The 22,425-nt window shown below is 39.0% G+C and overlaps 1 protein-coding gene across 1 annotated transcript in view; it reads right to left on the reverse strand.

The window, feature by feature from the left end:
- The window catches only part of LOC137592650 (whirlin-like), a 64,140-nt gene extending 42,449 nt beyond the window's left edge, over positions 1-21,691 (reverse strand). The window contains exon 1 of the mRNA XM_068310954.1: positions 20,887-21,691. Within this exon, the coding sequence (XP_068167055.1) occupies positions 20,887-21,600 (714 nt within the window). The 5' untranslated portion in view covers positions 21,601-21,691. The remainder of the gene's footprint in view (positions 1-20,886) is intronic.
- Positions 21,692-22,425: the final 734 nt, after the last annotated feature.

A 22,425-nucleotide genomic window follows, 5' to 3' on the forward strand; every position in this document is an offset into this window, starting at 1 on the left:
ATACACTATGAAGTGTATCTTGTTGAGAAAGAGATGAGAGAAGTAGAAAACTCCGTTCAATGCAGCTGTCTGTGGTGCTAAATACAGTATAAACAATGTGTTTGTGATGTGGCTGTATTCAAATTAGATTTAAGGTGGAATGGAGGAATGGATAGATGGATGGGCTGGTGAGTTGGTTCAGTCAGATGGTTGATTAGTTAGTTTTTATTGATTTGTTAGGCGGTTGGTTGTTTGGCTGTTTGGTTGGTTAGTTGATCAGTTCGGTGATGGGTTGGTTGGTCGGTTCACAAAAGTTCTTATTTTGGTGACAGTGGTGTATGTAATACTCATCAGGCTGATGACCAGATTTACAATAAACACAAAACTAATTGTTTATGAATTTATTTCTCCTTTGAATGAACCTTACATGGTTTAATACGTGTACGTTATGTATTTACCTTTATCTAGATAGATAGATAGATACTTTATTAATCCCGGAGGAAATTGCATATATCCACTGCTCAGGCATTACTTAACAAATAATACTGGATAAACACCAGGAGAAAAGGAAACACTGACATCACAGGACATACCACAAGACATACACTACACTAACAGACAGACACATGCAGCACTAACAGGACTTATATACTAAACTATAACTAAAATATAAACAGTATAAAATTTAAAAATATTACAGTATTAAAATATAAACAGTATAAAATAAAATCTAAACAGTATAAAATTGAATTAAAATATAAAACAGTATAAAAAATAAATAAATAATTTATATATATATATATATATATATATATATATATATATATATATATATATATATACACACAACAGTATAAAATTAAATTTAAATTAAATTAAATTAAATCCATTTTCAACCCCGTGCTGACCTCGCCACCTCCCCCCCGCTCCTCCTGAGAGAGTCATTGTACCCCCTGATGGCACGGGGCACGAAGGAGGACCTCAGCCTCTCTGTGGAGGCGCTGTGTGACAGCAGTCTAGATCATATTCTAGATCTAGATCATATCATCTAGATCATATTCTAGATCTAGATCATATCATCTAGATCATATTCTATGTGGAATGACAACAGTATCATAAATATATACTATAGGTATTCTGGCATTTGTAACAAATTTCTAATGGTGTCACAGCGATCCCTCGTTACTCGCGGTTAATGCTTTCCAGAACGGCCGGCAAAAAACGAAATTCCGCAAAATAACAAAGAACTATTTATTTCATTATTTACAGTAATTTAAACACTTATGAACCCTCCCCATACTGATATTAAACCACTTTATATCTGTATTACCTTTAAAGCACTTTTGTATTAAAGGAAAGTGTTTCTTTAATACATAAAAGTGTGCTGCGTTCTATGAGTCTCAGAGCGCAGTGCACAAACGGATGCTGTTAGCCAATAGCTGGAAGCCGAGTCTCAGCCCTGACCTGACTAAATGTGTGATGGATCGTACTCATCCCAGAGCTTTACCAAATCCGTCATCATTACCACTGCAAAACAGCTTTTTGATGGGACAAGAGGAAAATGTCCATTGTGTTGGATAGCTCCATTGGTTCTGGTTAGAGAAGAACTATAGCAATGATGGAAAGCTGCCAAGAGAGATGATTGGTCTGTAAGAGGAAGTAATTATAGTTTAAGTATGAGCTTTATCATCACAGAGCTTGAAGAAACTCCAGGAGCCACATGCTGAACTCTGGCTGCTCACAGGTGTGTGTGTGTGTGTGTGTGTGTGTGTGTGTGTGTGTGTGTGTGTGTGTGTGTGTGTGTGTGTGTGTGCAGCCTCAGAAGATCAGTCATCAATCAAAATGGACTCAGAAGCAGAAAAAGTGAGTGAAAAGCTCTGAAAATTACAAACTAGTTGAAATAATACAGGTGTGGAACATTAAAATTGAAGGAGTTTTAATTATTAAAGGCCATTTTTGAAAAAGTTTAATCATCGGATAAAAGACCTGGCTTCGTTTACTTGAAAGATAACAGTCCGAATTTTCTCATCATTTATTTCCTTGAATATTGCATGTGACTTGTTCCTTTTCTTTGCATGCACACTGTAGTGCATGCACACAGTGGAGCAACAGATGATTTCCCAACTCGGAGATCTGGAGAAAATAAAGCTCATTAAATGAAGAAGAATGGGACGAACAAATGCAGGATCTGTCATGAGTCAGTTAGTTGTGTTTGCTTGTTTGGTCTTTTTGTGTTTTCCCTCTCTTCTCCTGGCAGGTCAGGTGTTGTGGCAGTGGTGTTTTCAACCTGAGCAATGAAACTGTTGATTTTTTTTTTTCATCATATCTGAATCTGCTTTTTGGGGTCCAAGTGTTTGTCAGTGGATAACTCAAAACGATGTTCATTAAAACAAAGAGCAGAGCAGTTGAAGACAACGGTGATGAGGGGTGTTGGAGAGCTGGCGAAATACGATCAATAAGGTATTACCAGAAATAATAACTCTAACTACAGCACAGCAGGAAATAGCCATCTCTCTTCAGTATAAAGAAATGAAGGACCTTCACCCATTTTTGACACATTAAGGATTACATAGAACACTTGAATAACCATTCAACATCATCGCACTGTCAAAAACATGGAATAATGAAAACAAAGACATGCATTTCTATTTGGAGGATAACATTGAGTTTGAAACTTTAAAGAGCATGTCGAAGTGTCTGTGACAAAAAACAATGCAGTGGTCTGCTGTGTTTACAGAGCACCTGGCTCAAATAGTACAGATGAAAATGCTGATTTATTCTTAGGTAAACGCTGTCTGTCTGCTGAGGGAGGTTAATATGATCATTATATTCTTGTAAAGACACCCTCAGAACATCGGCATGGTCAACTTCTTGTTTTGACCATCTATAATGCTGAAGAACCTCGCTGTCCCTAGGAAGAATGTAAACATGGTTATGCTCCAGGTTATATCTGTGGAAGGACAATATCTTGAGTCGCAGAAAATTGGATGTAAGATTTATGATTGGATGTAAGATTATATACATTTATTAGGGAAGAGATAGTGAAGTCTGTTGTAACAACATGTCCGGAAAAAAAAAAATCAGACATTTTCGCAGGTCGGCCTCTTAAGGTGTGACGGATAAATATAACAAAATAAAAAGATATGACCAGCATAAAATCTGGTATCTTTCAGCTTTGTTTTTCTGAAGTCATAGGTTCTTCTGTCTCCTTCACTGACTCGTTTACCTTGCATAAAGAAACTTTACAAAGATTTTTATTTATTTATTTGTTTTTGGTAGTTTTTGAGTCTCAATTTACATGTTAGGTAAAACGTTCTGTGTTAGTAGCTGGAGCTGGCCCTTTAAGATGACAACCATGTGACAGAGAAAAGCTTCTTGACATGTGTCAGGACTCAGGAGTGATGTGTGTGTTACAGGGGCCTGTAAATACTAATATATGTGCATGCATTTGTTTGACTAAATACTAGTTTGCTCTTAATTCTTCGGGGATCACAATAGTATATACAATTTAAAAAAAAAAAATCACAACCCAACATTTGTCAACAACCTCAGTCCATCAAATAATAGTTTCCCATTAGCTACATGTAGTCCAATTAAAACCCTGACAAAACTTAACAGTATCATTCAACACACTCGAATTAAAAGAGCGACCCACATAAACCTGAGGGAGCAATGGAATGCTGCAACTAGAGCTTCACTAACAGATGACAGACAGGGAATGTTGAATGACAAAGAAAGTCCCGCAGGCGGCCGCATTGACATTATTCTGTTGTTGTTGTGTCACAACAGCGAATTAGACGCTGATGCAGAAAGTAGTTGCTTTCTATTCTGGTACCACAATTTCTGCAGGCTCAAAGCCATCTACAGCTGGAGAGAGCCAAAGATCAGTTCCATAACCAGCAGAAATGAGTGATACTCATGTGATTTAGGCTGTGTGTGAATCCCCACGGTGCTTAAGTTTAGTACAGATGGAGTGGGTGGACAAAGAGCTCTCAGCAGGTCTTGTGTTGGGCAGCATAGGTGGGTGGATGAAGAGTGGGAGGGAGGATATTGTTATGATAAAGCTTGTGGATGGGATTATTTTATGCTGGAGGATAGGTGGTGTACAGGACAAGAGGCCAGTACAGACGTCAGTGTTGGTCACCCATCTCTGAGGGCCCTTCAGTGTCGCTGACTCTCTACCACTGCCTCTGAAATTTGCTAACACCAAAGGCACTGCCAGTTTATTTTCTAAACTGACTGGAGGTGACCACATGGTTCAAAATAGTCCAAATCATTGCGTGTCCCTTGTCTCTAAAGGTTGTGGTACTACTGTCAGCCTTAAAAGTAACCCAGAAGAATTTTCTTTTAAATCAGCCTCTTCTGATGCTGCATTCATGTCATATTAGATGCACTTGAAACAAATATATGCCTAATAAATATGCCTAACGGGAAGTAAATAAACAACAAATGCTTTTCAAATGGTGCTATTCACTAATCTGGACTAAGCAGAAGAATCAAAAACCTACAGCTCAGAGCAACACAGTTAAACAAACTAATATTAAAAGTTAAAGTTATCAAAATAAAGCATCTGATAACACAATGATCACATTCACTGTATTTGGGAGGCATTCATAATGTTTCATAAGACAGTCGTAACAGTTTAGAACTGTACAAAGTATTTCATTAAAGGAAACTGTGGTGAAAAATATTTGTTAGTAAATTTTTTCAGTCATCAAAATGTTGAAATAAGTGACTAAATCCTGCTGTAATATACTATCAATTAAATTATTATTATTGACAGTAATAATAATCTATCAATAATCAAATTATCATTGACAGTATATTACACAAGGATTATTATCTTTAAAAATAAGTTATAATTATTACAATTATTATCATTAGAAGTTATTTTTTATTACAATGAGGGCATTACATCCTAATGGTTTTGCTTGCCAATTCTGGTTTGCATAACATATTTCCTTTACAAATGGGGTATTGTAGATAGTACTTACGTTTAGACCACTGGTGTACTCTGTGAACTGGTCACTATGAGGTTATTGTTTACCTTCTTGATCAAAAACATTTAGAAGTTTATGAAAGCTATTTAAAATCTTGGAAACTGAACTATGAACAGAAACCAAAACACTGTTATTCTTAAAAATCAAGCTAATTTCTTTTATAAGTAGATATGCACAAATTCACATCACAGAATGCTATATAGCTGTAAGTTGGTGATAGTGATTCTTAGTTATTGTACTTGCAGCACTATTTTCTCTCTCATTCTCTGTCTCAACCATCATGAAAGCAGATGTGACTCATGCAATGAGATGTCCAATGGTGCATTGCCTTCATACCATCAGGGACGTGAGTGTGTGAGAAAAAAGGCCCCTGTAGAAGATCACAGAACCAGAGACCGTGGACCGTGTCAGATATGTGTACTGTCTGACTGTAAAGACAGGCAATGGATACAATTTACATGCTAGATGTTATACTTTCATTTTCTGCCAACTGTATGTGTGTGTGTGTGTGTGTGTGTGTGTGTGTGTGTGTGTGTGTGTGTGTGTGTGTGTGTGTGTGTGTGCAGCAGTTTTCATTCACATGTGCATCTTTCAGTAATTACACCTGAGTCATTTTTCTCCCTATCTACTTGTGTCCTGTGCATATACAGTATATACTGTACATTGGGTACATATATGCACATAGAAGCAAGATCTCATCGCCTGTAAAAATGATGAAAAATACTAATCATAAAATAATAATAAAGGAACAAGATTATATTGTCTGGATTTATTTTAGCTCTCCAAATTTTACAGATGTATCCATTAGAAATGACAATACTAATTACAGGTTGAAACGGTTTTATTTAAGCAGGATCAATGACCGATATTGTTCCTATGATCATTTTACCTCTGCATCATGTATAACACTGGCAGCTAATCAGTCAAGAGAAAAGAGAATTTTCTCTAAATGTCAAGGCAAAAGCTGAAAAGACAAGAAAAAAAAAAAGCTAATGCTGAAAGTTGTATGAATCTCAGTTTATACCAGTGGAAGACAAAGAACACATGGTTAATAAATCAATACATGAGGCAGATAGCGAAGATAACTCGGGTAAACATGAAAGGGTGTTTACAGAAATTTTAAATTCCTTAATCCATAAATCCATAAATGCTGACATGTTGTCAAGAATAACACTTACATACGTAATAAGGAACACATCCAGCTCCAGTTGTGTTTTCATCAAAATGAGTCATCCTCTGAGCCTGATGAATAACATTGATCTATGCGCAGCCAGTTGTCAGACAAATGTTGAGGGACCATCTATGTTGTGCAAAATCCCAAATCAATTGTACAAACAAATTGTAACGTCTCAGCTGGTACAGAACACAGCAACCTCATTTCACACATGTCGAGTCAGTTTTATTCATTTAGTGCCAAACAACAGAAAAGTGGCATAAAGGAATAATAGTAGGCTTACATTCTATTCTACAGAGACCAAACAGTTCCACCATAGACCAGCACGTGATAACATTGGTGAAGAAAAACTGCCTTTTAACAGCAGAATCCTCAAGCACATCCAAGTCTGCAGTGGGTGGTCTTCGGGTTTGACCAATTTCTAAGAAAAATGTGCTTTTGTGGAGTTTTGGGTCATTTTAATAAATTGGGATGTTCCAAAGGTTTTACAGAACAGAATCCTAAAATTTCTGGGTCTGTTGAAGATGGTTCTAAGCTGCTAAGAGGCACTTTAAACTAATGTGCATGCACATATTAATGCCCATAAACACCTCTATAGTTAGCATGGTATGTTACCATGCAGGCAAGGAAATGATCATTGGACCAACACAAACAAGGACACATATAATATATATACAGATTATATACGTCCTACAGGCAGGATATGGTGACAGCTGCTCTGTGCTACAGTACACATCAGGCTGATTCCCACTGGTCTCTCCCACACACTGATGCCTGCTAACTAGCATATAAAAACTGAGAGCTGCGGCAAAGGATTTTTGACAGTAGCATCCAGAAAAGAATTTCGACAGTGCCATAGTTTTTTTTTTTCTATCAACATGAAGTCATGTTATCAAAACCAGTAGTTTCTTCACCTCCATTTAACCTGATCTGAGAAAAAGTTTTTCTTTTATTTGGAGGTGACTGAGGGTCTGATGTTCTGAGTATATTTTGGTTGTGATAATTTAATGATGTTTCTCCACACACAAGTCAAATGAAGCTGTCATTATAAAAAAAATAAAAAAAAGTTCAAACAGTGGCAAAAGTTAAAGTTAACACACTGCTGTAACAAAGAATATTCAGGAATGTGTGCTTCTTCAGGCTGAAAACAACAAATTTACAGTTGTGAAAAGTCATTATCAGCCAAGAAGTCGTTACTAGAATACTCTTTAAACACCATTCAACAATAAAGAATAAAGTGTCACTGCTGGAAACGTCTGAGTGACTGTAATAATTCCTCTTCTGTAACCACTAGTGTCCGTTGTCACGAGTCGTGGGGTGCTGGAGCCTATCCCAGCCAACTGGGGGCGTGAGGCAAGGGACACTCCACACGCAACGCTAGTGCACTGAAGAACCACACACTGTACAGGTGAACAAGCATGAATGCACGCACTCACACCTACAGGCGATTTGAAGCCGGAGAACCTGGAGAGAACCCACGCGGACACCGGGGGAACGTGCAAACTCTGCACAGAGTGGGACACCAACCGGCAAATGCTTTGGTCTATGTCAGCAGCACTACCCACTGCACCGCTGTGCTGCATGTGATTATAATCATCGCTCTGGAAACATTACACTGAAACCAGGGTAAAATTAAGTTTTTAATACCTATACACAAAAAGCTGCCCTTGTCCCACACACACATACACACGCACGTACAAGATATTAAAGGCAAACAATTCAGAGATACAAGCAAAACAAAACAAAATGAGAAATATGCATAGTAATAAAACAGAATGTATTATGAATAAATGGCTCAATAAAAAAATTAAAGTACAAGTAAATAAATTAAGAATAGACGTTTTGGTTAAAAGCCAGACTAAAAAATTTAGTTTTGAGTTTCCGCTTCTAAAACATCAACAGTTTTAAGTACCTTAATGTCCTCAGGAAGTCTTTGGGGACCTTAATAATAAAAGCACGCTACCCCTTAGGTTTTTGCTTAATGATAATTAAAAGACTACCAGAAGACTTGAGCGCTCCAGATTGCCCATAGAATAAAAGCAAATCTGATAAATACATAGGAAAAAGACCATTAAGAGCTTCATAAATCAATAAAAGGATGTTCAAATCAGTTTTGCGGTATAGGTGGTCAGTGCAGCGTTTTACACTTACTGTAATGTATGCTATTTTTCTCTCTGTAGCAATTCAAGCTGAACAATATTCTTCTCAGGTCAACATGAAATCACAGCAATATAGAACTCTATCCTCCTGGGGATTAAAGCATGGACAAAAATATTACATGAAAAAATTCATTGTTCGAGATTTTCCTGCTGTGAAGTGAAGTCTACGATCTGTTTCAAAGATGACGCCGACGTTTATCCCGTGGACTTGAGTTTTTATATTTCATTTCTCATCTAGGGTCATCACCGATTAGAAAGCCCTCAGTTCTATCCAGGTTGAGTGAGGACCGAGACAGGAGCAGAGACCAGGTGCGTCTGAACTAAAGTCTTTATTCACAGCAAAGGCCCACGAGGGAAGCACGGGAAAACCCGGTGCACGAGTCCAGGGAAACAGAGCGGGAAGGGCAGCGTGCAGACACGGGAGGATACAGACAGGACTTAGGGGGAAACAGGCAGGCAAGCAGAGGTACAAGTCCGAGAGGCAGAGTTCGTGGTCAGGGACAAAGCAGAGTTCTGATACGGGTCCAGGCAGGCAGGACGTGGTCCAAATATAATCTGGGGTCAAGGCAGGAGTCAGGATGAACTGGTGACAAACACGGCATCTACATAGAGGATCTGACACTGGGTCCGTGTTCAAGCTGGGTCTTTATAGTTAGTGATTAGGTGTGGGACCTGCACCGCGGGAAACCAGCCATGAAAGTCAGCCATGAAAGTTCATGCCACACCTTCTTGGTGATTTTTCCAAGTTGTAGAATGTGCAGGTTAAAAAACTTTAAATCTGATCCTTGAAGACCCCTGAATTAATTTTATACCATTTAGTTGATCTTTTTTTTCCTGCTTTGTTGGTGAGGTAAGATTTATTTAATAATAATCTGCAAAGTACAATCAGTGTCTGGGTACTGACAGGAGGGTAACTGCGTCACATAAATCGTACACAAAACATTGTACAGATGTGGGGTTTTTTCTTATTCATATGCTTATTGTACCTGAGATCATTTATAATCCTGTGCAATCTCAAAACTAGATTTTTTTAATGTAAAAAAAACCCCATAAACCTCAAATCTTTTATTTTGCATTAAAACACTTTATGTGAGATTTCGGTTAAGAGGTGTATAGATTGGACATGTAACCTTAACTTATGTCAGAATGGAAACTAGCCATCAGCCTGGCCAATTAAACAGCAGTTTTCATAATAATACAACCTGTAATAGCATGTGCAAATAAATAATGGCCAAACAGAAAACTATTGTTTCCACAGAAAACACTATCTGCGTCGTCTGGCGTCCCACCACCTGTCATCAAGTCCTTTAAAGAGTCTGCCCTAATTACGAAATGGCCTCAGTTGTAGGTCTTCTCCACAACAGGTAGAGAGTATATGAGGTGTAACCTTCAGGGAGAACACACAAATACACACACAGTTCTTTAAAGCTGTTTTCAAAACATAAGGTCAGGTTGTCCTTGTGTTTTTGTGCAGTACTTCCCATGGAGAGCTGTATTCATAATCACTATGTGGGTGACTGACTGGATGGTTTCTAATACTTCATTAATGCTCTAATCCCCTTGTTCCGCCTCCCCCAGCATCTCTTACAAAACATCCCCACAGCTCCACACCTCATGGAAATCAACCAAGACACACCTGTCTGTTAGTCAGAGCTGTGGGGGGAGACATGACATAATGAGGATTAAATCAGACGAACATTTATGCCATTATACCGAAATGTTTGCCAGAATGTCTGAGTGCCACAACTAGATTATCAAGACGGGATCCATTTAGCCCAGCTCCTGTGTTTAATTGTGTCTGTGCTAGAACAACAGTCTGACAAACTCCTCTTCTAAACAGTGACAACAAATCTCATTAGGCAGTGCATGATTATTCAAGTGATGTGATCAACAGAGCATTGGAGTAAAGCACTCTGCATACTGCAGAGCACCAATCATGCATGTTTGTTGCCAAGTTTCCTTTTAAAAAGACATTCTCCATAGGTTTGCACGTTTTTTCTACCATGATGGTAGTTGGTTTATTTTTATGTTTATGAACAAAACTTAAAGAGTTATAACGGTTTTCAAAATAAAAGAGGTAGGATATGGCTCAAAAACAATCTCTTTGTATTCTTTTGTGGTCTACATAAAGACTGAGCAGACTAACTTGAGCTTTATGCTCTTAAAGTGTTGTTTACTTTGTTTGTTGGTTTAGTTGTTTGTCAAAATCATAAAACAAGTTCTACAACATTTTGTGTAGGACCTGAGCCGTGGCCGAGGGCTAAACCCAATGAATAGTTGTGAAGATTCTGATCAGGATACGATCCAGGAATTCCTTATTTCTTCTTCATCAAATTTAACAAATCACATTACAGAGATTAAAAAAAAAACTGAGTTATTCTTTTAATTCAATTAATTTAATATATAAATGTAGGTAGTTTTTGCTGAGTTGATCATGGCAGAAGTAAAAACGTGTATGGAAGGTATAAACTAAAAGTCATTAACCAAAGCTGAAGCTTGTGAGCAACCTTCACTTTAAAATAAATTTATCATCAATATTCCAGGGAGTATTTCATCATTATAAAGCAGGTAATGTTCTGTGTAGTGAAAAGTCATGTCTAATGACTTAAGAGTGGAGTGCATCATTAAGCTGCTGATTAATGTGCACCCTAACCTGAGCCACTTTCTATGAAGCTTCATTTGACCATTTGCTGTTTCTGCTGCACTTGTATATCCTTCAATGTCTTTGAGGCAACTTGTGACATATTACTGCATTTTATTTTTTTGGTCCTTTCAATTGGGTCTCCAAAATATTAACTACACAACATTTTAAAGAGTAAAATGGCGCCGGGTGTGAAGAAAATAAGTCTGTATGTCTGTGCAGAGACTACATCCACGTACAGCACTGCACACACAGGAAGACGGTATGGGTGGGGGGTGACAGACATAATGACTAAGACCAGAAACCATTTCTTACTGAACTTTCTGTTTTTCTTTTGTTTTTAAATGTCATTTATAAATGCTTCCCTCATGTTTGATTGAGCTCTGTGAATAATGAGCTGCCAAGAGGAAACACTGAGCAAACCTCAGACATTTTTCATACTGCTTTCTGCTTGTTAATAGCGACCTTTTTACTATTCTATTAATTTAACTTAAAACCTTTGACAGTTTTGATTGATAAAAACATGATTATTATGTAAATTATTTGAACTAATGAGGGGATTTCTTTCTTTCTTTATATTTATTATTGGACAGGACTTTTAAACTCAGACGATTCCAATCCCTTCTCCACAGAGTTTGTCTGTTTGCTCTAACGACTCCGTGTCAGACTCGATCAGCCTCATTGACAGTAATGGAAAAAACATTGTATAAACTGATGGTAAAGATTTTAAACAATGATAAACTTAAAGATTGGGTTGACACACCATAGAGGGTTCTCCTTAGTCTGGCGCCGGGTGTAAGCCCTTCATAGGAGTCTTCCTACAAGCCACCATTAACAAAGTAGGTTGGAGATCTCCAATGGAGGATTTTACATGACGCTGTGGCCGTGAATAGTTTTATTTTGAATTTAAATTCATATACAGTGTGTCAGAAAACTGTCCGTTCTGTTCTCGCAGAGAAGCTGTTTTTCTCTGCTTCCAAGACTAAATTTTTTTCGCGTGTACTCCTGGAACACATTAACTGCGAGTAACGAGGGATTAAAATTAAACTAAAATTAAAAAAAATGGGTTTAAATGAATGGATTTTATCTGGGAGACCAGAATGTAGTGGATGAGAACTAGAACAATGTTGGATTTGGAAAGGAAGATGAAAAACTGGAGGTGGATTTTATCAAAACTGTTCTCTTTAGAGGTTGTTTTTTAATCATCAATAACTTGGTGACATCAATGTTGTGACATCGGCTATATCCTGCATTCATGTTTTCTGTGAATCTTTTCTACTTGGTTGCATAAGTGTGGTGAATCTGCAAATTTCATTTCTGTAAGAAATGTGCTTTTAAAAAAACAACAACAACTTTCTAGGCTTATATTCTGTTGGCCTGTCTTCAGGGCACCTTTCCCATTCAGTTTTAGTTCATCCGGATACACAGCCCACTGTGAGCCTTGGAACTGCACAGTACTGCAGAAATAGAGTGAAATAAATGCTCAGTCTGTGGGGCATAAAGGACAATTTAAGTTCTGTACAGCAAGGTAGATTTAGTTGACACACATTTCTCTGTGGTCGGTTTCTGTGATTAATATTCTGACAGAGTTTCTGAAAATATTCACAAATCTCAGCAGCGAAGGAGAGAAGACTGTGAGAGAGACAAGGAAGACATGAACAAGACAAACAGGCTGAGGTTAGACAGGTGTGTACAAGGAGTGTAGAAAAGTGTGACAAGTCAAGTCAAGGTGACAGGTGACAAAAGGGAAACAGAGAATTTAGGGTCTGAACATCAGGCGACCCTGACCAGGTGGGTAAAGTAGGGTATCAGCAGACAGTGGAATGTGGATTCTCTTTTTTTTTTTACCACATGTAGTTTAATACACACCACAGCATGGACACAACCGCCTGTTTCAGATATAGTCTCTGTTGGTGCGTTGCAGTCTTGAAGCAGCAGGAAGTCACCACACCATTGACCAACAAGAAGCTAGTCTGAGATCAGTGGTACAGCGCTGAGTCAAAATACTGTAGGATGTTTAACAATGTGGATTCACAAGCAATGCACGGCTTCCACTGGATGGATTCTGTATGTTTTCAGTTGTATTGTAATGAAAATGTTTTCAGTTCCCTTCCAGAAAGAGGCTCCAGAGTAGATATTCAGGCCAGGATTACTCAGAAAAATTATGTTACACAATTGGATTGAGTTTTTGTTTACAGCTGTTTTGTATTTAGCGTCTGATTTACTAAGACAGGCCTTTAGATAGTCAAATACTGTTGTGATCCTGGAGCTGTCATCCATGATGAATGATAGCTATCAAGCACCTACTGTATATGTGAGGGGGTTTATGGACCCCCTTGTGTTACGCGGTAATGGAATTTTTACCTTTGCCTGTGCTTTGTTCCTGGTGAACTACACTAGTAATCTGCATGATAGGTTTTAAGATGTATAACATTGATTCCCCAAGAGGATGTATTGTGCATTGTTATTATAAGAGAACATGACATGTTGGTACATGTAGCTCCTTTTAGGAGGCTGTGCGTTATGATGCAGGAGGCAGATCTGTGATTCGCTCTTCATTCACAACAGAATGATTCATGCTGGTACATTTTCAAGTAATTCCCCTGGAATAAAGTAGGTGTTGGTGTCTTGTATTCACTTTGAGGTGTCCAGGGACTTGTTTATAATTATGTTCCCTGCGGTAGTTTTATGGAAGGTCTGCTTATTTGCATGCTGGTGCTAAAATAGCAACAAGTTAGAAGGTCTGTCTCCTTACGAGTGAGTTCTGTGCTGAGGAGGATGTCAGTGTGCAAACTCATAAAAGAAGCTTGCGTAACGGTCGGTTTTACATATCAGTGCATGTTTTGTATGTGGGACTAAGGCAAATCATAAACCGCAAGTTTATATTCTCATCCAGTTGTCAAGAGGAAAAAGTGACAGAATGACTGGCCCAGATTGACCTGTTTTTATAAACTCATAGTTGCTTGTCATAAAAATGTGATGTAGCTGCATTTATTGAACTTTATTATCACAATATTGTTTAGTATCATTTTTAGTATCAGCACTGCTGAAAATGTATTCATCCAGAACTTCGTTGGCTCTAGTTTGCGAATGGACACATTGTGAGAATGCTGTCCAAAAAGTAAAAGGTTTGCTGCCTTCCTTCTGTCCGCATGCCATTAATATACAGTAAATTGATTGTAATCTATAATTTATTGTTTTGACAGAAGTTATGTATTGCAGCAAAAACCAACAACTAAGACAACTATTAGTAATTTTAAAAACTATTTAAAAAATTGTTTGATTGAAGTTTTTCTTTTTTTGTTTGTTAGTTTTTTAATTTGAGCATGGCTAACACATGCCCAAAAACTGTACTTCTAAACCCGATCCGTACCTACAGGTCCCTTAACTGCAGACTTATATGGACGTGAGCTCCTTTTGCTTTTTACCGGTATGTTGAAAAGAAAGGTGTTTCAATGACGGCATTAAAAAGAAGGCTACATAGAGGAAACTTGGACTTCTGATGGAGGAAAACTCAGTGGAATTGACAGAGGCTCGGTGTCTAGTTTCTGTTGTGTTCAGGGCAAATCAGCTCGTGTTGTTTTTATGTTTTTAAAACACTTTAAAGCACATGTATCTAACTCAAGGCGCGAGGGCCAAATGTGGCCCACCACATCATTTTATGTGGCCCGCGAGAGCATAAAAGGTCAGAATGTCTAAAGATAAATAGGTAGCGTGCTTTGATCAGATTTCCCACAATGCAGTAATCAAGCCCATTTTAACAGACAAAAACATTTTGAACAAAGTTAATGTCCTAACTTATGTTTGATGTTCATTCACTAGGATAGTTTATTCTTCACTGATGTAGTTCTGTGGGTTTCATAACCTGACTATAACAATTTACGTTACAACAGAGCAACAAGCAAACATTTTTTTTCTGTGTAACTGTTTATAACTTGACTAAGTAAAAAATTCAGTGTGATTTAACATTAAGGAGTTGTTACATTTATTTTACATGGCATTAAGTTACACTTAGTGACATTTATTAGTTTATCTGGCCCTTGGAGGGCAGTCATTATGCTGATGTGGCCCTGGGTTAAAATGAGTTTGACACCCCTGCTTTAGACAGTCATGCTGGACTAAATGTCTTCACCGATGAGATCCGCTGTGTCTGCAGCTCCCCTCATGGCCTTTACTACCCTACTGGTAAACAGCTTTTAAGTCACTCTTCACACGAGAGGAAGCCACGGTGCAACGGGCCTTTAAATGTTAGTAGCCTCATTAAAAGCTGTAATAAATTACTCAGCTCTTTGTAAGAACTGGGATGTGAGCCTCGCACCTTCAAGGTCATTCAAAAAGCTTGAGAAGACATGCAATATTTTAAAATGTTGCAATTCAGGAAAACATTTATTTTGATGCCTTGAGATATTTGTCTCATCGTTTGTTTGGCATCCTTCTTCCCTAAAGCTTTTCACACTTTCACATAATATTTCTGTGGGAATAAGAGGAAGAAGAAGAGTTGGAGTCCGCTCAATACAAACTTTCTAAAAGCAGCACAACAGGAAGAGTTGGGGGAGGTGTTCTCGTGTCTGTAATCCCTTTTGAAACAGCAGCACCAAAGGCATTCTTATCATAACAACGACTGCATTGGTTAATATATAATTGTGTTGTTCTTCATAATTTTGCCACTATTAGAGGAGAACAACACCCTACCCTACAAACTGATGACCCCAAGGACCCCGTCCACCTGCCTGTTATCCAAAATGGCAGAGCAGTGAGAGACGCCACCTGTCAGAATTATTTTACAGTCTAAGTCACCATCACCACTACAACAAGAAATAAAAACATATAATACACATTTCACTATTTGTAATCCCAGATTTGCCCTCCTAATCTGGTGGGCCAAATAAACCATTTCTTTATCTGTTTCCTGTATTTTTTGTAGAAAGTGAATTCTATAAACTTCAGGTAGTTGGGAATACATGAGGAGGACATTAAAATATACATCCTCCAATAGCTGTTGCCTGTCTTGGTTTGAATCCTTCTTGGTAGCCTTGTAAACTTGAACAGAGGATACAGTTTGTAATGGATCTGATGTTATTTTTATTGTGCAGGATTTTGCATGTATGTCTTCAGAGATTAGAGCGCTCTCTGATTAATTCTCTGATCAGTGCAGTTTCACTTTTATATAAAATGACAAACTGTTTGATCAAAGTGAAATCAGAGCATATACATCTTCTATGAGCGAGCACACAACACTTTATCACTCTGGTCTTTGTAGTACTGCAATAGTACAGTTTGATAGAATTTAGTACCTGGCTGAAGCTCCATGCCATTGATGTTATAAATCATGTACCCAGTGGATTCCTCTGAGTGACGCAGGTGACAGCCATGTTTGGTAAGACACACAGTAATATCATAAAATCTTACATTTTTATCACATGTAGAACAAAAAAAAGGTTTCATATGTAAATGATTGTAGGATTTATATTTTTAAAATTACAGTACAAACAAAAGATTAGTTAGAACAAGTGCTCCAACAGATGCAAAAAAGTGAGCTACGTGGTTTTTGAGATATGAACATGCTCTTCCACCTTTTTTATTTTCAGTACTATACAATCCAGGTTGTCAGTGCACAAATTAGTGATATGCCTAAAAATAAGTGTATGGCAGTAGAATATAGTCTGAGGCCTATTTTTAGCTTTTTTTACTGGAGGGTATGTCATCATTCACAGTTTAAGTCTAAGCAGCTTGAAAGCTGTAATGAATTACTCAGCACTTGATGAGATTGCGGTTGTGGACCAGTGATGAGAAGAGAACCCAGGCCTGTTGCAGGGATAAGAAATATCAGCTACGCCTACATCTGCCTGAATGTTAATGTTATCTAATAGTGAAGCAGCACAGTTTTCAGGAGAATCATGAATGATGAATTACAATTATGTTTGAGTACTGTGTATAGATTTTTGTAGATTCAGCAAAATTTTTCCAGCAAAGTGTTTTACCTCATTAATTTAATCTGCATACAAAAAATAAAAAAAACCCCAAGACTTTAAATGGGGCTTATGATAGAAAATGTTGATTTTCTAATCAGAGGATTTTGCCATAATGGTGCTGCACTTACTATGTTAATCAGTGATGTTTAGTGGAATATTTTGTATAATTTGAAACTTTTGAAGGCAATGAAAGGCCTTTTTCTCATTGATTACTGTTTTTATGTTTTTGTGCTGAGCCATTAGTCAACAAATAAAAATATTATTTTGTGTATTTTAAATTTGCAAGGTCACAACAAATACCTGCATAAATTCAAAATGCAGGAGTACTGTACAAGTAATACAATAATTGAACAGCCAAAACAGTGGGGCTTTAATAACTGACTCATAATTTATACAAGTATGTTATGAGGGCAATATTTGAATTTTCATGCAGGAATAAAGCAATGTGATACTGTCATAATGAACAGGCCACAGGAAAACTGGCAGGTGACCTAAAGTGAAATAACTCACAGCATTGTGAGTTATTTCCTCTTCTAACCCTAAATCGTAAATCTAAATCTTAAATGTCATGTTTGATTGGTGAGGCCAAATATTTAGTTAATATCAAAATTGGCACTGCCAGTCAATTTTAAGACAATAATGCTTTACAACTCTCAGCTTTGGTCATGGCCTCTGGGTGGTTACTGAAAGAAGGCAATGGCGAATACAAACAGGTGAAATGACACTCATCCACAGGGTGTCTGAGCTCAGTCTCAGAAGTAAGGAGAGGAGTTCTTAGCAGAGACATTGCTTCTGTAAAAAGACAAGGTTTTCCTAGTAATGTAGAGACCCCAGCACTTTCTGAAAAATATAATTCCTCCACAAAACTCCTCTGGGCCTCCCAGAAAGAGCTAGAAAGTGATGTTAGGGAGCAGAATACCCAGCTTAGCCGGGAAAATAGACAATACAGTCAAAACTGAATCTCAATTCTGAGGCTATTCTGTAAATATTCATTCATACACTTAAGAATATTCATGTTCTGAGTTCATAAAAAAACTTCTTCTGTAAATAGTTCTCTTACTTTTGTGATCAAAAATATTGATTTGAATCTCAATTTTGAGGCTATTCTGTAAATAGTTTTAAAATAAACAATAAATATAGCAACTTCTGATCAAGCCACATCAATTTCAGACTTCAAATAATGTACTGATTTAAGCCCCACCCATTTCTGGTCAAACCACACCCACTTCCAGTTTAAGCCATGCCCATTCCGAGTACAGATACGGATACAGATAATTTACATGGTTGTTACAGCTGCAGATAGTGATATAGTCGCTCATCCCTAATACCTAGCAATCTACTAGTAATGCAGAACGTTTCGCTTTTTTCTGACAAAAATGTTTTCTGATTCAGAATGTGAGACATTGTTTGTAATCTAGTATTTGTTTAAGCCCTATTATCTGCATATGCAGTGTCAAATCTTTGAATAAATAGATCATGTTGTTCACAAAGAAGACATTTCATCATAGACCCCTGGGGGTCTGTGACATGGATCACAATATACCTCCACCAAGATGCAGCAGTTCTGAGACCCAAATTACAATTAAAATTAACACGCAGCTCTTTGTGTCTGCAAACACAGTCTCTGCTAATACACATGAGCAAATCATAACATTTGTATTCATGAAGGTGAAAGCAAGTGAAAGCAAAGAAAACAATCAATACAGAAATACAAGATTTGTTGGATCCATTCTGACTCAGTGTCATTTCAGCCACATATCAGTGTTTACTGCTTCTTTATGATACATTCATTCTGAAAACGTGTTAAAATCGACTGAATGTTGTTTCACCACAGGATCTACATCAGGGGTCGGCAACCTTAAAGGTTCAAAGAGCCAAATTGAACCAAAAAAACTAAAATTAAACCTGTCGGGAGCCGCAAAAAATTATACGCTTTATATGAAGGCAACACAAGGTCTAAGTGTCTATATTAGCTACATTAGCCTACTATCAAATTGATTAACTAGTCATAGTTAATGCATAATGAGATTCATTATTTTCCATGCATGCATTATTTTCCATGTTTACATACCTGCACAACAGCCTGTCTGTTCACTAGCGATCACATCACATGACTCCTCACGTTTAATTGATAATGCAGGAGTTGAATTAATGTCCTAGATTGTCTGACTGGTGATGTTGTGTCTTCTTTCCTTCACTGTCTTTGCAGAGAGAAGCAGGTCTAACTTTCTGTGTTATGTTTTGTTGTCATTATTTTAATGAGTCCTTCGTGTATTCACCACCTATTGGAGATATTATAGGGGGGACAGTGTGTGTGTTGGAACCACCTTATCCTCAGCGGTAACTGAGGGTAACACAGGGAACAGCTGATTTCTGGCATTTAATCAGTAACTTGCAGCATGACAGACCATAATTTCATGAACAACTCTGTTTTGTAGTTCACCGGCGCTTCTCTGGTCCCGATTTCACCCGCTACCAGAAGAACAGTCCATACATACGTAATATTACACATAATAAGGCTGAACAAACCCAAACAGGAACACACTTTTCTGGATTAATGATAATAACTACAGTATTCACATCGCTATTATTAACAGTCGATTAGCAGCCGGCATGGCTGGAGCGATTCACGTGACCAGACCAGACCAGCCTCACTAGCGCAGCTAGCATGATTAGGGAGGCTAACACGACCAGCCTCACTAGCACAGCTAGCACGATTAGCGTGGCTAGTGCAATTAGCACGGCTAACACGATTAGCGTGACTTTCAATTCCCGTCTAATCTGTATGAATATATGTATGCCGAATGGCCGCAGCGCTGCTTCCTTTATTAAATAGAATGTGGAATCCTTGTGACTCTCTCTCCCAACCTGACGCGGTCTGGCAGCCCCCCAGGACAGAGTGGTAGAGCAGCTGCTGATGGCAATGAGTAGACCCGAGTAGACCTGCCCTCAGGTGGCCAGAGATATCGGGAGTCTCACCCGATTGGTCAGGATTCATGTCACATCACTCACCACCCGCCCACTGTGCTGCCAACCAATCACCACTGCTTTCTAAAGCCAGGGAAACAACTGCCTAGGACCACACAGTGCATCTGAGCTGTACTAAAAGGAGCCTGACTAAATTTTTAAACAACACGATAACTATGATAATGTAATAAAGCGTAGGAAATTTACAACAAGTTTTATTTTTTTTAAAGATTTTTAGCTATAAGTAGAATATCTATTTTTTTCTGTTAAGTATTATTTTTTTATTTTGTGATTAAGGTCCAGGGAGCCGCAAGGGAGGCACTAAAGAGCCGCATGCGGCTCCGGAGCCGCAGGTTACAGACCCCTGATTCTAGATCAACATCAACAAGCATCAGATTACTTCAGTGAAGATTAACTTCCATCCATCCATCCATCCATCCATGCATCCATCCTTCTTCAACCACTTAATCCGGAGATTAACTTTTCACTGTTTACTTGTTTGTTTGTTGACAGGATTACACCAACACTACTGAACAGATTACTTCTCAAGAGGGTGGATTTGGGGACATAAGAAAGAAGAAGAAAGAAGCATATGAATACACAGCATCTGGATTTTCTCCTGGTTCAAGCCAAGTCACCCCACAAATTTCTGTGACATTTGGTTAACTTTCAAGATATAGGGGGTCTGTATGCCATCTGTTTGGGAACTTTTGAGTTCATTGTGGTTCGCCGCACCAGTAGAACAGAGCATTACACTCATTCAAGTGGTGTGGAAGAAATTCTAAAAAGGAAATACATGTAGACTACAGGCAGCTTCCTGCAGGCCTGGGAGCCCCTTGGAGGAACATTGTCACATATTGCAGTAGCACACACACACACACGCACGCACGCACGCACACACACACACACACACACTCACACAAATTGTTCGGATTTTTCAATGACATGCACACAAAATGCACAAATCCAGGCACACGCATGTCTAAAGTCCTACCTTCACTGCCTCCATGTGAGTGACATTATCAAATATCGAGTGGTTGACGGTCACTATCTGGTCCCCCACCCTCAGTCCTTCTCTCTCGGCCGACGAGTCTGGCTCCACTAAGGACACGTAGATCCCCACTCCGTGCTCTGACCCCCCTCGGATGCTGAAACCCAGACCCTCGTGGCTCCTGGTGCGCTTCAGGGTGACTTGACGCACTTCTCCAAAATGACCATCTAAGAACTGCTGACCCACGCCGGCCGACAGCTCTGCTGCAGCAGCGCTGAAGTCATCCGTGGAGACCGCAGTCAGGGTCTGATCGTGGATGGAACTGACATATTCCCGTAGAGTTGAGTCCCCCTCGTCTCCAAAACCCTCCGCGCTTCCGTTACTGGACAGCAGGTCGGTCTTCAGGTAGAGTCCTTCGGACGTGTACTGGTCGAACAGCAGCTGGTCGGACCTGGGGATGACCAGGCGCAGCATCGGCAGCAGCTGTCGTTTGCCGGGGGTGTTGAGAATCACTTTGAGAGTTTGAACCAGATCGAAGACATTGCGCTTGGCGTGGTACACGTTGAGACAGTGGATGAAGTGTTCTCTCTCCAGATTGCTGAGAAGCAGATTGAGAGCGTTGTGGAGTCGCCGGACGTTTGCCGAGAGCGCACGGCCACCTGATCCGGGGGGGGTTACCAACGGATTGAGCGGAACGCGCTGCAGGTCAGCGCTCATCCTACAACATAGCGGGGATGCGGCGCGTCGAGGACGGATCGGGCATCTGTCGGGAGGACGCGGAATCCACTCACTGTGTGTCTTCCATCTTCAACAGGTGACCCCGCGCTGGTGTGTGTGTGTGTGTGTGTGTGTGTGTGTGTGTGTGTGTGTGTGTGTCAGTCCAAAAGAACACGTTTCACACACTCCTCTCACACCGACCAATGTTGTTTGGGTCCCGCTCTCTCTCTCTCCCTCTCTCTCTCTCTCTCTCTCTTGGATGATGCGCAACAGAAGCTTTACGCTGACTCAGTCTCCGGTGTAATACTGTAAACCTGACAGAACCACTTTTTTCGTGACAAATTATTACATTTTTTGTTGTTGTGACAAATCAACAAAATATTAACTTTGGGTCGTCGGTGTTGTCCGACCAAAAACCTTCGCGCAAACTGGCAGGGAGCGCGGAGCTGCGTTTCTCAGACATTCTGATTATAGGAAATGACGCAGGTGTGTGTGTGTGTGTGTGTGTGTGTGTGTGTGTGTGTGTGTGTGTGTGTGTGTGTGTGTGTGTGCGCGTGAACGCGTATTTGTGTTTGTGTGTTGCTTAGAAACAACTCTACTAACACTAATTTAAATAACTATTTTTGGCAATCGATTCGCTGATGTCATAGCCTACATTTTAGAATAAAATAAAGAATGGAAAGACTACAAACAACAAATAAACCAATTAAAGAGCCAATCCCCATGTTCGTGATCATTTCTTTGAAATTCCTGGATAAATAATTCTCTGGATACTCCGACTGAACTGCGCCTGGAGCGCATGAACACGTGTTTCTGCAGGATGAA

The sequence above is a fragment of the Antennarius striatus genome, chromosome 3 (genome assembly GCF_040054535.1).
Source record: "Antennarius striatus isolate MH-2024 chromosome 3, ASM4005453v1, whole genome shotgun sequence".
Classification (NCBI taxonomy): Eukaryota; Metazoa; Chordata; class Actinopteri; order Lophiiformes; family Antennariidae; genus Antennarius; species Antennarius striatus.